Source organism: Lytechinus variegatus, chromosome 13, assembly GCF_018143015.1.
Source record: "Lytechinus variegatus isolate NC3 chromosome 13, Lvar_3.0, whole genome shotgun sequence".
NCBI lineage: Eukaryota > Metazoa > Echinodermata > Echinoidea > Temnopleuroida > Toxopneustidae > Lytechinus > Lytechinus variegatus.
Window position 1 is genome coordinate 16,202,085 of NC_054752.1, and position 17,114 is coordinate 16,219,198.

At 36.3% G+C, this 17,114-nt stretch overlaps 1 protein-coding gene across 2 annotated transcripts; it reads right to left on the minus strand.

Moving 5' to 3' along the window:
- Nucleotides 1–6,975: 6,975 nt before the first annotated feature.
- On the minus strand, nt 6,976–16,700 carry LOC121426841 (transmembrane protein 106B-like). Of its 2 annotated transcripts, none has more exons than XM_041623236.1 (8): nt 16,574–16,700; nt 14,808–15,122; nt 14,092–14,155; nt 13,533–13,695; nt 12,017–12,163; nt 11,340–11,383; nt 9,300–9,350; nt 6,976–7,381 (listed from the first exon to the last, which is right to left on the minus strand). In XM_041623236.1, exons 2-8 carry the CDS (start codon nt 15,070–15,072, stop codon nt 7,255–7,257), a joined length of 861 nt encoding a protein of 286 aa, XP_041479170.1. In that variant the 5' UTR covers nt 15,073–15,122; nt 16,574–16,700; the 3' UTR covers nt 6,976–7,254. The 2 variants fall into 2 exon arrangements, with proteins under 2 accessions (XP_041479170.1, XP_041479171.1); XM_041623237.1 differs by having other exon boundaries at nt 14,808–15,132.
- Between the last annotated feature and the right edge of the window lie 414 nt (nt 16,701–17,114).

Below are 17,114 nucleotides of genomic sequence, written 5' to 3' on the forward strand. Positions count from 1 at the left end.
TGTTGTGGGGGGGGGGGGATCTCTGATATTGAAAATTGTAAAAAGCTTTCAATGCTAGCAATCCTTCCAATTTGGGGACCATCTGACAATCAGTAGTATGGTGGTACTCCAACACATATTGGCGTCACCTGAAAATATCAAAAGGTGTTTTTTTTTTCTGGGGGGGGGTAGTTCATTCTATTCTTGCTTTTTAAAAATTCTGATTCAGTGTATGAACAAAATTATCAAAACATTTATACCACAGTACTTAACACCAAAGGCTGTGGTCTTCTCTGTACACTAAATCGGTGTAATACCATTGGAATCACCACCGTTGGTGTAAAAATCAACAGCACGAATATTGGTGTTTACTAAACACCACTAGGGTGTCAAATTATCACTGTTTGCATTGCCAAATTAACACAAGTGCTACATTGGTATTTTAACACCATTGCAGTAAAATTTCAACAGTTGGTGGCGTTGTCTTCTAATGAACAGGTTGTGTAGTAAAAATCTAAAAACCACTCTTTTTGCAAGGTAAGCAAAATATTGATATCATTGCGATTTTGCATGATTTGTAGGTGAAATGCAATTTTTCATTTACACTAAACATACAGTATATCTCATAAGGGTCATTTTATAAACAAATGAGGCATCAAACATTATCGGTGATTGGATTTACATATACAGCCTTTAATAGGTAAGGCAAGAATGGTAGTCAATTTAATAGCTTCCTTGTGGTATTTAATTTGAAAATACATCACAGCAGGTTTATGAACAGTAACATCAAAAAAGGTTATCAACATCATTTGTACAGTCTGCCAAAGTTGCAAAATGAATAGCATCACATGGGACTCCCTAATGATTATTGTAATGAATTCCCTTGACATTTTTAAAAAAGTATTATTATTATAGACATTTACATGTATAGTAGAAATGATTAATTTGCTTACAATGATTATTCTTCGGCCCGTATTCTGAAGTCAGGTTTAACTTAGACCATAGTCTAACTCTGTACTAAAATTATGGGAAGCCAAAAGTGTCAATATTTTTTATTAAGTTGTGTGTTTCTTATGTTCACCGTGTTCTTTCCTGATTCATTGATGGTGAAGACAATCATCTATTTATACTTCCTACACAATTATGAATAATTTTGAGAGCCAAATGAGCTGAAATATGATATTTCTATTGTTGGCGATTTATGCAACAATTGGCCATCCATACTTAAACCACAACTTTAAACCTGAGTTTAAGTTAAACCCGACTTCAGAATACAGGCCATACAGTTTACATTCATTCATCAATATATTCATTTCTTCATTCATTCAGTCAGCCATTCACACATTCATTCACTAATCCATCAATAATACTGCTATGATTATTGATTTAAAACTACAGTATGTATACTGCAACAGTTTAAAAAATAAATAAAAACAGGTATCCACAGTACTGACAGGGACCTCTCAATGGCATTCAGTGCATGCCAACATATCGGTAAAATTAATGCTACTAGAAGATTATAATTAATTTGTTATGGTAAAATCGTGCCTGAACAAATAATTCTATATAAAGATTTTGTGAATAATTAAGATTTTTTTTTCTTGTAAATCCTAGTGTAAATATGTTCACTGAAAATGATCGAAACTTTCTGCAACAGTAATAAGTAGAATCAGTGTTTAATTTGATGTACAATATTGAGATTTAGTTAATTTGATTGTTTAAACTATGATGATATTATTTGGGGCTAACCTCGATTAGCATCTTGCTATTATGTTAGATCCAATTACCAAATGTTTTGTTTATATGTGACGTACTATTCCTTGTGATTGTACCTGACCGTGATATTTGGTAATAAATTCAGTTCAATCCAATTCAATATGACATCAAGAAAAACAAAGTTAAAAACTAAAGTCACTTTCACCAAGGTTGAAACAGGTTGAAATTTCCACCACCTGAGTCCAATATACATGTACCATATTAAAACTTGTAAGCCCAACAGTTGGCAGACGCATTTTCTCAGACAGAGTATGATAAAGAGTAGTGCGGTCTAAAACCCACATAAATTTATGGCATCCACAACGAAATTACACCTGAAATGTGACGTCATTCCAAGCAGGCCCTCACACACAGTTGATACATTTCAGTAGCAGTAGCAAATGTACATGTACGTGATCTTACAAGAACAATTGATATTTTTAGCAACTCATGTAAATAATAGTAAATAGATGTCTTAATTGTCATTGTACAAGGTCTACTTAACTTGTATGCGAGCAAATGGAGGCTGAATGTCAATGTTCGTACCGTTGCACCCGTATCGTCAAAAACGTACCATGCATGGTGTACCATTGCGCAGTCAGGAACAAGGTGACGTCACTATAAAAATTATGATTCAGTGCATGTGCTTAACAGTAAATGCAGGTGCAATATGCTTAGGGCTTGCTGACTAAATCATATGCCTATTGCTGCTGCAGATCAGATGCGCGTTGAGGGATTTTGTTTTCACTTTCAAAATTTTTATAGATTAACATAGAAATTTTATTTGGGAAATTTTTTTTGCCTATTGCTGCTGCAAATCAGTTGCGCGTTGAGGGATTTTGTTTTCACTTTCAAATTTTTTATAGATTAACGTAGAAATTTTGTATTTTTGCTAACTTCTGAGCTCGTTAGAACACAAATAGCGACTATTCTTATTCATGCGATGGAACGTCATTTCGCATTCAGTGAAAGAAAGAGACATTCTATTCAACTTGGCTATGCCTTGTTGAATAGAGCATATTCCTATCTATCATCTATAATAATAATAATATAATATAGGATATTTATATTGCGCACATATCCATTTTGTTAGGTGCTCAAGGCGCTCCTATATTACCCGGCTAAGCTAGGGGTTCAGAGCGCACACAGCTTCTTAAGGAATTACTTCCTGCCGGTACCCATTTACCTCACCTGGGTTGAGTGCAGCACATTGTGGATCAATTTCTTGCTGAAGGAAATTACGCCATGGCTGGGGTCGAACCCACGACCCTCTGTTTCAGAGTCTGGAGACTAATCCACTGGGCCACAACGCTCCACAATCTATGCGAGATCTTGCACCAACACATTCATGCCTGTTCGCTATTTGTATACCGGTACTATTCATCATAACCTGCCTCCTGCAATGTCATCAGATTTACAATCAATCCTTCCTGAAACCAGGAAGGGGGATTTGGGATCATTTCTAAAGCTAACTTTGAGAAACCAACTTGACTATTTTAGTCAAGTACATAAGGGGGGGGGTACTACGCCCCCCCCTTACATACTTGGCCATTTCATCCTTTGAACTAAAAAATAATGCAAGACTTCATTTCAACTGCATTCTCAAAAAGGTCACTGAAATTTTCAACTTCACCTCATTTGTACAAATCATCTTGCAATAAATACAACAGCATGTCATAATTTTGTTGCATTCAAAATTTGAAAATTGTCATAATTTTGTCAAAATTATTGAAGAAATTAAACCACCGCTTATAAAGCATATTATCATCACAATACAGTATAAAACACAAACAAATTGGTATACATGTAAATAAAACTTGACAATTAACATTTAAAAATAAAATATTTGTTCAGATTGCACTCATAGACTATCAAATCCTGTATTAGGAATTTCTAAATGTACAATGATGATTTGTAATCAGCATAACATACAGAGAATGCATATATTGCTGTCCAATAGTTACATGCTTACCCCGGGGGGGCCACTTCCATTCACGAGTGGATACCATGCGCGACAATGGGGTCGCGAAAAGCACCCTAAACACGTAATTTCCATATTCTGAAAGTGCACCCCTTAACAATCTTCCCTGAAATGAACCCCTAAACAAGTACAGGAATGTTTTATTGTTCCAGGTCCTTCGGTCGTCTGCTTTATTTTATTTGGTTTAGTACGACCCCACCTTCTACACCTCGCGCAAATCGGACTCTAAACACGAAGTGTTGAGGCAAAATGGACATCCTTTATAAAACATTTTAATTTTGTTTTATCATCCCCTCAAATTCGACCCTAAACACGTAATTTTCCTAGCGAAATAGATACCCTTTTTCAGTATTTTTGTGTTTTTGACACCCTTATCACGTTACGTACGTAACGTGCCCTATCTTGAAAAAGACATCCTTTTCACGTGTTTTTTGGTCGCGCATGGTATCCACTCCTCAATGTAAGTGGCCCCCCCCCCGGGATGCTTACATAATAATTTTAATATAAAATATAATACAAGGCTCTCTTCATAGGTAAAGCACATAATTGCAAACAGTTGGGAATTTCCCAATATCGGGAAGACAATCATTTAAAGGCAGAACAGCCACTTTGAACAACTCAAATAATCCCTGCTTATTACCCACAATGCAGCATTATGATTTGGAGTCTAATTACATGACAACAAATTCATGGACTACAAGTATTGTATATATCAAAGTTGTAGTAGAAAAGGAACAAATTATTTACAATAAAACTTTAAATATTCTCATTGACTGATATACACTCAAATCTGTCTGTAAAGTAGTGACCATCAGTCTAGGGTGAAACTTGTCTTTCGTGGTTCCCAATCTTGTCTCCCATTTGAAATGAAAGCGTTACACTAAAAACTACCGGTAAACAAAACAAATTAAACTACAAACAAATCAGTAAAAACTGACTAGTTAATAGAGTCAGCAGGGTGCAACCGTTATTCCAGTCAGATTTGACTATTTTCTAGTTGTTTTTTTTACTAGAACAGAGTTTTTTCTGACTAGAATATAATTCAGAAGTGTGACTAGACATATCAGTTGCACCCAGCTGACTACTTGTCTAGTCAATTTGACCGAATTGTTTTAAGAGAGTACAGAACCTGTTTATAAAGGCCCATCTGTCTAGAGTGTCCCCCTTCTTTCCTTAGGTAGCCTTTTACATGTGTGACTGTGTACCAAAATTATCTCGGCAAGGAATGAAAGGATTAGACAGACCACAAATATTCTTTTGAACAAGAAAGATTCAAATGGCCTTGTCTTCTAAGCTTCACTTATTTGTAAATTGGTACAATATCAAAAGTTGAAGTATCAAGAAATAATCCACAGTATAAAAGTCTATCTGAAGATCCACACTGAATCAGTGGAAGACAGTCAACCCTTCAAGTAAAGATTATAGTCTGCAGGCAGAGACCCTGGGGAGCGTTTCATCAATATTTTCATCCGACAGGTTGTCAGATCTGACATCTTTCCATGATTTTGATTGGCTGAGAGGCACCGTTCCTATGGTAACTGTCGGATAAAATGGGGCTTGTCAGATAAAACGTCTGGCAAGTCCTTTCATGAAACGCCCCCAGTTCAAGACTTTGATTTATCAGCAAATGGGTCTTCATACAAGACTAGCACCAAGGGGCCTTCTGTATACAAGTCATTATAGGCTGTGTATTCAGACCACAATAACTCTAATGAAGGGTTTGAAGGGCAAACTATTATAAAGATTAAATGGCAATATACCAATCATCACATATTTGCAATGTGTTTCAATCAAAAGGTATAAAAGATCAAGACTAATCTACAGTATAAAAAAAAAATTAATCAGAGATACCCCACTGAGTCATTTGAAGAAGACAGCCACCCATTATCTGGCAATATACCAATTTTCACACATTTGCATAATTTAGTAGATATATCACAAAAATGCAAGCAGCAAAACTAATCTGCAGTAATAAGTACATAAGTATTAGAGCCCCCAACCTCTCACATGTGTCCTAGAAAACAGTAACCCTACAAATAAAGATTATCCCTCAAATTCAACTCATTTAAATGTACAATGGTTTTATCAAAAGTGCATGTATTCATCATCATCTGCTATAATCTTCAAAGGGCTCTGCAGCCTGTTGCGAAGATGAAGATATCAAGACTAATCCACGACACTAATGTATATCAGAAGTCTCCCGCTGTGTAGCTGGCAGACATACACCCCTTTTAAGTTTTTTTCAGTTTCTATATCAGCTGCAAAGTGTTTCAATATGTATCATTTAATTTCTTAAATTCTCTAAGAAATCACTGCCAGACTGTCACTTATAAAAATATCAATCATAGATCTGATATTACAACAACTGTACTTTATAACTTTAAGTACCAGTACAGATACTTTAGTTAATTATCATAAATACTTTCAAAACAAATCAATTGAGAGGAATGTGAATCATAAGTACATCTAATGATGACTGGTAATCATAAATGAGAAAAATTCGCTGAAGGAGTGTGTCTAACACATCTCTTTATGAATTACTGACACAAGATTGAATTATGAAAAAAATACACTTGAACCTCAGAAATCTGTTTGAATAGGAGAAAATTTGACTTGGAGAGGTATATAACGTGCATATGTTGCATAATCTGAGCAAAATAAGTGACTTTTTGACTCATCAAAGGTCGACTTGATATGTGACTTTTTCTGCACATGTGTATCCTCTCCCCCTCTTACAATTCAATTTCTTTGGCCCGAATTCACAAAGGTAGTTTTGAAAGCCAACGGTTGAATCAATGGTTCATGCAGATTTCCTGGATAAATTACGCTTATTTTACCGCGTATCAGGCGCGTGTAAAAAAAAAGTCCAATGCTGATACACGCTTTTGTCACAGTGCGCCAAATTGACGCCTGTTACCATGGTTAGATACGCAATTTTATTCATGAGTTCACTGTTTGAAGAGTGGACTCATTATTCATTACAGTGGACTCATGAATAAAATAGCGTGGATAACCACGGCAACAGGCATCAATTTGGCGCACTGTGACAAAAGCGTGCATCAGCATTTGACATTTTCTAACATAGGCGGTAAAATAAGCGTGATTTTACAGGAAATGTGCATAAACAATCTACTCAAACGTGGGTTTTCAAAACCACCTTTGTGAATTCAGGCCTTTAGTTTTTTCATTACTCACCACCATTGCTCCATTCCACTATACCACAGATCTCACCAGGGGCACGTTTCATAAAGAATTATAACTACGCAATTATGGCAACTACCATGGTAACAGGGCTCAGAAGCCAATCAAAATCAAGATCACCATAACAGAATTCACTTGCCCCCGCATATCAGATACAGAGATTTCAGTAGATTATAACAGAAAATCACATATAAAGATCAAACCTGTACCTGATAAATATTCATAAAAACTCCACATACTATCCAGGAGTGTGGAAATGACGAGCCTGAAATAGGGATGACAAACCTTTCAAGAAAAAACTAGAAGCTGATCAGAACAGGAGGAAGCATGTGCATGTATCATTTCAGTTCAGATGCTAGCGGCCAAGATGAGTCCAATTCTGTGATGGGCCTACAGCTGACGGCTTTGTAGTATGTCAAGGTTGACTGCTGACTCTGTGACATCAGACCGTACTGGAACGTGGCACTGAAAATGTGATGAAAGCAAATGGCAGGATGAATTTTATAGACTGAAAACAAATGCAGACCATTCACGCAGGATTGATGGGAAGTATATATAAAACAAGTGGAATGCCTCTGGCCGTTTCACCTGCATCACGCGGTTCAATATAGCAGCAGTACTGACTTTGAATACTACTTTAACTCACACAAGATGTTCAGTGATACATGGTTACTCTTATGTCCACTTTTTATGAACTAGACCAATAAACTTACAGAGATATGGTTATTCAACAAAAAAACCCAACATGGCCAAAGTTCATTGACCTTACATGACCTTTGACCTTGATCATGTGACCTGAAACTCGCACAGGATGTTCAGTGATACTTGATTACTCTTATGTACAAGTTTCATGAATCAGATCCATAAACTTTCAAAGTTATGATGGTAATTCAACAGATACACCCAATTTGGCCAAAGTTCATTGACCTTTGACCTTGGTCACGTGATCTGAAACGAGCACAGGATGTTCAGTGATACTTGATTACTCTAATGTCCAAGTTTAATGAACTAGACCAATAAACATTCAAAGTTATGATGGTAATTCAACAGATACCCCCGATTCTACCAAAGTTCATTGACCCTAAATGACCTTTGATCTTAATCATGAGACCTGAAACTTGCACGAAATGTTCAGTGATACTTGATTACTATTATGTCCAAGTTTCATGAATCAGATCCATAAACTTTCAAAGTTATGATGGGAATTCAACAGATATCCCCAATTCGGCCAAAGTTCATTGACCCTAAATGACCTTTGACCTTGGTCATGTGACGTGAAACTCATGCAGGATGTTCAGTGATTCTTGATTAACCTTATGTCCAAGTTTCATGAACTAGGTCCATATATTTTCTAAGTTATGATGACATTTCAAAAACTTAACCTCAGGTTAAGATTTCGATGTTGATTCCTCCAACATGGTCTAAGTTCATTGACCCTAAATGACCTTTGACCCTGGTCATGTGACATGAAACTCTTATAGGATGTTCAGTAATACTTGATTAACCTTATGGCCAAGTTTTATTAACTAGGTCCATATACTTTCTAAGTTATGATTTCATTTCAAAAACTTAACCTCGGGTTAAGATTTGATGTTGACGCCGCCGTCGGAAAAGCGGCGCCTATAGTCTCACTCTGCTTCGCAGGTGAGACAAAAATTGTATCATTGGCAATACAGGTGGATGTGTCCGTTGATTTAGGATTAAAATTATCAATTTTGAGATTTTTGTAGAAAATCAAAGTGGAAGTCATATTTTGTGTGTGGTCAAAACTCCACATTGAATTTTGGCATTTTCCCCAAAAATGGGTAGAAAAGGGAGTGATACTATATACTATGAACCAAGTATGCATTTGAAGAAATTTATGAATGGCAGACTGAGGAGAGAAATTAAAGATAAATACCAGTGGTGGTACGATCTCAAAATTAGTTCGAACAGAATCCAATAATATGATCGCCCAAAGTGTTAGTTTGTATGTATAAATAAAGAATATGTGCTAAATGGTTGTTGCAAAAAATGTATAATTGCTGAGAAAAGATAAAAAAAGCATGGAATTCCTTAATATGTCGCATATTTTTCCAAACAGTATCAATACACTGTCCCAAATTCAACTTTTTGGGTCCTTGATCATCAGAATCATCCCTTGTAATTATTTCACAAAGATAAGTTTTATTTTAATGTACCAGAACTAGATTATGATAATATGGTTGTGCACATTTAACCTTGATTTCAAAGACTTTCTCGTGAAATAATTGTTTGCTGCAAATACTTTCTTTTGCCTTTAAATAGAAAAATTTGAGTAGGACGGGGGAAACGGAAACATGAACAAGGGTGATGTAGAAGAGATAAGGAAGAGAGATAGAACGAGAGAAATAGATATACTTACATAAACTCCATGTATATTAAATGGGTAATTGAGCCATCTACACAGTGGGACCTGAAAGATGATGAAAGAGAAAATGCATAATTGTAACAGTAATTGGGTATTATACAGATTTTTATTTTTTTATAGCAGATTGCATTTCCATACATGCTTTAAGGAATAACTACAGTATAAAGTAAGAATGTAAAAGCTCAGAAGCAAGGGGGTACACGTACATAAAAAATGTCAAATCAAACCTACATGTACATGTATATAATAAATTTCTTTATTTCTGAAATTGCATACATGTACATGTATGGTAGTTGGGGCCCTAAAGCTGCATGGGTCCTATAGCTACGCACAACTCATCGTGCATGCAGGTTTTAATGGCAAATGCGCACTCTGTGTGTGGAACTGTGACTGCAGTGTGACAAACGATTCCTATTCAATTTTTTCCACAGAGGCTGCAGTAAATCTCTAAATGCATAGAAAACCAACAACTGTTTGGAATTTTGGAGTTATATTCGCTTTAATTTCATATTATCCTATAATAATATGAACATATTTTAGAAATTGAGGCACAGGAAATACTATTTGTTTGCATGATAAATTAGAGTGCGGAGCTTTAGGACCTCTTCTACATCGGCAGCGGAATCAAGAAGTGTTCGGAAAACACAGCAGAATTTTTGTATATGTAAGTTTTGTGATATTTTCTTCTTGGCTAATGTTCTTTATAGAGTGTTTGCCACAAATTAGTGAAAGATAATTTGTTCAAAAATAAAATTGGCAAAGTTGTTATCGTTTGTAAACAAAGTGGGTAGCTTTAGGTCACCCCATCATATATACCGTACTGATGATAATCATTGCAGACAGCTGGCTTACTGGTATTTACAAATCAATACAAGTACCAATCTGCCCTACATTGATTGACAAAAAGGAAGTGTCATTTCCTGTGATAGAGCAAATTTCTGTGTCTGTCATTTACATAGATGCCAATGCATAAGCATGACTGTTAATCATCTCAAAGCAGCATCAGTATATTTCATGAAATTTAGCTCGGTTGGAGCACTAAATGTGTAAAAGGAAAACATTAAAAATTCAATTTTGGTTGGTATGTAACTTGATCCCTTTTGTCTAACTCTATCAGTATTAGCATCATAAGTGTGTAAGTTTAAGCACCAAAAGAGGGCAAAACATATCACAAATTATTGTGATTATGAAAATGAAAATCTGAGGGAAGCGGATATAACTTAAAGTAAAAATTGAAGTAAAAAATGACGTGAATATGGTGGGGGAAGCAAAGGGAGATGAGAAGAAATAAGAATCAAAAGAGGAGGAAAAAAACCCAAACAAACATAACAAAGGAAAACTACGTTCGCCTGATACAACACACAATCAAATACTGTTATAGTGTATTACAATTATTATAAACAAAAATATTAGCCAATAGGTCTATATATGATGAAAACCACATCCCGCCTTCCAACAGCAGTCTTCAAAATTTGAATGGACTTGTTTCATGCTAGCCACGTACGTAGCCATTCATAATCATACATATGAAATTCTTGAGGCACTAATATGAAACCGAAAGCTTCATTATAACACTCAAGATTCAAGTTTATACATGTAGTTTTGATCTAATTAGGGCAGGTAATATCGAGCTTCATACAAGCACATGTAGATTCTGGAGCAATCACTTAAGGAGCTTTCACAAATGGTCATGCGATCGTTTGCAATCACTTGGTCACAATATACATTGCACAGAATCGCAACAGTTGTAAGTAGTCACAACACCAAGTGTGAAAGGGGCTTTACAGTTGAATATAGAGAGAACTGTTTCTTTTTAAAAAAGAAACAGTTGCTTGCAAGAAGTACAGAATGGGATGGTATCAGAGAATGAATACAATAGGAATTTCAATAGTAATTACGACAAAATTTATGTATAACTTCCTTTAGTCTCTCCACCATGAAAACCTTCGAAGATCATTAGATTATCATTATCAACATCATAGGCACATACTTTGAATAATGAGAAGGGCAATAGTTAAAGACAGATATACTTACACCCACGCACTCTCTGTAAAGGTCACTGTTACATTCCCGGAAAGCTGTTATGAAACAAGAACATGAAGATAAAAATTGTCAGTTAATTACTAATCACAGTAAAAGCCCTGGGGCCCATTTCATAAAGCTGTTCGTAAGCGACCTTACGAACGACTGGGTGATCCTTTCTTGCGCGCTAAATCTTCGCCAATGAACATACCATTTACCACAAGAAAGGATTACCAGTCGTTCTTAAAGTCGCTCTTAACTTAAGAACAACTTTATGAAACACCTACCAGGTGCTTGACTGTAGTGTAGATAAAGAGAGATATGTACAACCATGGACTGTCTGGTACAACTCATATGAAAGATGGTAAAAGAAAAAAGAACTTACCTACTATACTAAATAATTGATCAACGCTTTCTACACTATCATACCAGTGGTAAAATGTCAATTCGGTAATATAATTTCCCATGCACCCACTATTTGCAAGCATGAGCTAAGCAGAGGTTGATCTCGCTAGTGAATACTGTTTTTTAGAGCTTTTAATTTTCACTATTTTCCCTAAGAAATAGGATCCATAATTACACAGTATATATACCTTCACATGTATACAACATTTTGGTTTGAATGGGTCATATCAAAGCACGAGGGCAGAAAAAACATAATTAAATGAGTCGAAGAAGAGAATACATACCTCAAAATTTTGACGTCCAGGAACGCGTACACTGTTATTTAGCATTGTAATATTGGTCCCGATCACTTGCTCACTCCAGCTTCCAGTAATGGTCAACGACTGACCATCGATGGCCACAAAATTTTTGTTGTAGATATCAAACTTGGTCTAGAAAGTTATGAACACATAAATTGCAACTAAAATGGTGCATAATTCAAATATCTTGGAATTTCAGATAAAAGATCAACATTCTGTTTGTATGAACTGAATCAAAATGACATCTCTAAGTGCTTTACAGAGATTTTGGCTAACCTGCATACAAACTGTATGCAAATTTCCTGATAGGCAGTATATGATGATTTTAAAGTGTTCACTGGAGGAGAGAGCTACTCCGGGAGCTTAGTTGGTCACGGTCAGAGTGTTTAACGCCTCTTACCTTACGTGCTCCCGGGGTGGACCTCTCCTTCCTACTCGTATTCTCCTTTTCTGCCGGGGCTAGACTCGATAAGCTCTGCTTTTTCTAGCCCTGGTTACATTATTTACCATCATATTTTTTTTTTCTCTCTCTCATTTATATATACATGGAGTAAATTCCTTTTCTTTCTTTTGTAATTGTATTGGTTTTTAATTTGAAATAAATGAAATGAAAATAAAATTTATGATTGATAGTTTTCAACAGGCAAGATATTCCTTTTATAGTCCTTTCATAAAACGCCCCTGGAATGATTATATTTTTTTTTTTACTTTTTGGTGATTCCATTACTTTACAATGTACACCTGTTCTAATCAGCCTTTCACAATCACTTTGAGACAGTTTCCTCGAAATTCCTCAACTATTCTAATAGAAAAAAGCAGGGGCCAATTTCACAAAACTTGTTATAATAACTAACTTGCAATCCATCAATCTGATTGGCTTATTTTAAATTTGTTATAAAATTGTGAAACGGGACCCAGAATTAAATTTCATCATTAATTGGTGTCCAAAAAACCTCAACAAGGCATCATTAACATAAAGTGGAATTATAATTTCATGCAATATAGCACTTATCATTGATGATTCAATATTATCTTTTGTCATTAATGAATATGGAAGTAAAGCCTCTTTTTTAAAAAACCTTGTTTAGATGAAAAATGGCAGTTTCGTTTCATGTATTTAAAAAAAAAATCTACCTGATGATGGGAAGCTAGATTGGATCATTTTTTTTAGAATGTCACAACCCATCAGTCTTCATTCAACTGTCTTTCAGCACATTACAAAGAGTTACGATTGAACCAATCAATCGTAACTATATGGAAATCCATCAGTGTCATAATTTTTTTCTACAGGAAATTTGCAAAATGTCATTTATAATCAAAGGAGAACACACCAAATTGTCAAGAAATCAATGAATTTATGGATATACATTCATATCTAGAATTTAAAAAAACAAACATGCATTTTATGTGTTGACTTTGCTGGCTTTTCCATAGTTGCGATTGTTTGGATCAATCGCAGCTCTCTGAAAGACAGGCCCCGGCCTTACACTCATTTTCTTACCTCTAGTACTAATGTCATGGTAGGCACTGTTTGGTTATAACTCGTATAAACTGTATCCACCTTTCCTTTCTGCTCAAATGATATTGGTCTAGGGAGAAGGAAAGCTATCAATATGCCTGCTAGAGAGGCACACAGGAATATAGACAGAAGCACATAGCGAAGTCTGCATGGAAAATAAAGATTTTCACAGAAAATGGCTTACGATATCATTCAATATGCATATTAATCCTAATGAAATAGAGCCCATCCCAACGTACATTCGTTTAAGTCTTAATAAGCTAAACTTAAAGAAAAAACTTACCAGAAAAAAGAAATAAAACAAAAATATGTGATGCAAAAGTAGATGTGTAAGTAAAATAAATATATCAGTATTTTAGGTCTACATGTATTTGAAGTTTGAAGCTATATATAAGCTAAATGTATTGGTTTTTTATCTCTTTATTAGAAGTTTGGAATACAGTTTTAGACTACTATCAACTACATGTATAGCCAACACTCCATGAATTATAGATGCTGAGGTAGCCAGGGAAAGAATGGCCAATGGGAGATCATGACTTACGTTCTACGAGGTTTCAATCTTGCATCGCTGTATGGAATCAAAGCCACAAGGTCATCTGCACGATCTAAAGAACAAAAATATATTTCGGAAATAAAATAAAGATGGCAATGACTTTTGAGGCTTACAGCACACTTAATAATCCTTATACTTCAGCAGCTGATTATAATATTCAAATGGGTACTTGTAACTCTTGTTTACAAACAATCTTGCAGTCAACTTTGAAAAGGAGTGGGATTTTTTTTATTTCTATTTCATTCATTTCATTCTTCAGAGTAAAGTTTTAAACATGTAAACCCAATAATCAGTTTACAATATACGGTTCTAGACATTTGCTCTGTTACATTTGCTCCAATTGAAAATCTGCACGAATAAAGCCAAAAATAAAACCTAACCTCCAAAATTGAACAAACCCTAATCCGTATCTTTACATAATTCTGAACCAAAAACTCTCTTACAATCCTAATTCCTGTGCCCTCTGAAATATCAAGACAGGAGCAAATGTCGCTGGACCATACAGGTCGTGTCATCAAAACATACGCCAAAAGGTGGGTTCTGATATAAGGGTGTTCCAGTGCATAAAATTTCCCCAAAATAATAGAACGTTAGCAGATCTAGGACAGGGCTTCAAAGGGACAGAATGAACATACCCTAATTTAAAATGAGTAAGGAAAGGGGGCTCCTGGATAAAATCAACACATGAATTTGGACAAAGTTACCTCTAGGAATTTTGCCAGTGCCCTGACATGTCGGGCAGGCAAAGCCATCACTCAGCTCCTCGTAGGTGTAGTGACCTGGTCCGGAACCATTCATCGTTTCCCCGCTGTTGTCCGATCTCTTGGCCTCAGGTTCTTTCACCGACGACACAGCAGGGGATCCGGCAGGCTCGGGATCCGAGTTCCCTGTGCTACCATAGTTGGTGTAGTGGTTGTAGGAAGGAGGAGGATCTGAATCCATGTTCTGTATAACCAGCCGAGAAGACATCTACATAGAGCTCCGGGTGTCCACTTCAACCTCAAACGAACCTGCTCTTTCTGCAGAGCTCTGCAAGAAAAGATCGGAAAAATATAATTTACTTCCTAAATCTTGAAGTATGAATGGGAAAAGTATTCTCACAAACAGAATTAACACGTTTGTGACTTTGAAACCTTATTCAAAATGGCATGCAAAAGCTCAGCAACATTCAAGCTGTTGTGCTTAAATAACTGTCCCCATCTATGCAATGACTGTTATCTGGGCTACCAAAATTTGATAACTGTTGAGAGTGAGATTTTACAAGAAGCGATGCGTGAGGGAGCGAAGCGCGTCGGAAGCGAGTAAGTGGGTTGAGTGTGGGAGGGATCCAAACAATGTTGCAACGTTAAGTGTCTCTTCTTTTTTCACGAAGCAACTGAAAAAAAATTAACCAACTTAATTCTTTTAAAGGGCTTATAATTGTTTTTTAGAAAAGTTTGACACAGAATTACATTAATTATTGGTTCCTAAGTTTGTTTATTTAATATGGGTCTGTCAGTTAAGATTAGGTATATACCGTGTGCTTTATACAGACCCAGTCAGCAATCTTCGAGCATGATTTACACTCGATTTTACACTCGAGCAAGAACAAAGGAAATGGTCCAGTGAATCTATTGTTCTCCTTTTGTTCTGGCTTGGTTACTCTATTGTTCTGGACTCGAGTGTAAATTCAAGTGTAAACTATGCTCAAAGATTGCTGACTGATCTATTGTTTCCCTAGACTTGCCAATCATCATTAAACCTTTGACAATCACTCTTCAAAACTGAATATGGTATGGAAAAAAGCAGGCCACGTCGGTGCAGGAAACAGTAACCCAGGGAACTCCCGCCCGCTATGCGGGCGAGTGCCCAGGATCTTACGTGTAAAGGCATACTCACCAGACAAGCATGAAGTATGGTCAAAATAATTCTCCGAATAGTTAAAACAGAAATCAAGCACTTACCATGCTTACCACGATTATATGGGATGGTCTAACGAGTGGCAGTTTTTCTGACATCTGGGCACAGACTGGAACCTCAAAAAACAACAAGTTCTCTCCTTCTACCCCCGTTTTGATCAGCCATTTTTACAATTCATAACAAAAATGGCCGATCGAGACGGGGGTATGTGCTTGATTTCTGTTATATTTTTAACTATTTATTCGGAGAATTATTTTGACCATACTTCACGCTTGTCAGGTGAGTATGCCAAATTGCACGTAAGGTCCTGGGCTCCCGCCCGCTATGCGGGCGGAAGTTCCCTGGGTTAAGGAAACAGTTGCATGTACAGGGGTCCATTTTGATTACTTTGCGTGCGGCTGCGGCGCCTGTCGTAAACTGACCTGTATCAGTACATTACACAAAACTGAACGACTGGGACTGATATACCGACTGAAGTTACATCACGATAGTGCGACAGTCTGGCACATTGAATCGAAGAATTGACAGCTTTTGGGGTTATAATTCGTTCATGGTGATTGTAATACAGTACCTGAAACTACTATGATTTTTGAGACAACGCAGGAAGTTGTGAGAAGAAATATTCCGGCTGAAGTTACCACTGGCTGTTTACGTTCGTTGGACGTTGGCTTCGTCTTGCTTGACGTACGTCTCATCATATCGTGACGTCATATGTTATCATTGTTTATTTGATGACAAGTCAGCTGACGATCAATAATCGAGACATCGACAAAAATGGGGATAAGAAAATTTCGGGAAAACTTCGTCCCTTTTTAATCGATGAAAATATGATAAGGAAGATTAATGAGACGGAAAATACTTCATAGAAGTTAAAGAAATGAAATAAACATAAAGAATAAGAAAAAAATGAATCTAAAAAAAGAGGGGAAAATGGGGTAAGCCCCCCGGGGGGGGGACCTCAGTATATAATGCATAGTGGGTATGGTGCCGCGCAGGGGACCCCCATTTTTACACTCAAATTTCCGTTCCAAGGCATAGCATTTTTGCCTTGTTGAAAAAAGAACAAAGAAAGCCGCTCCAAGGCATAGCATTTTCTTCTTATCGAGAAAAAA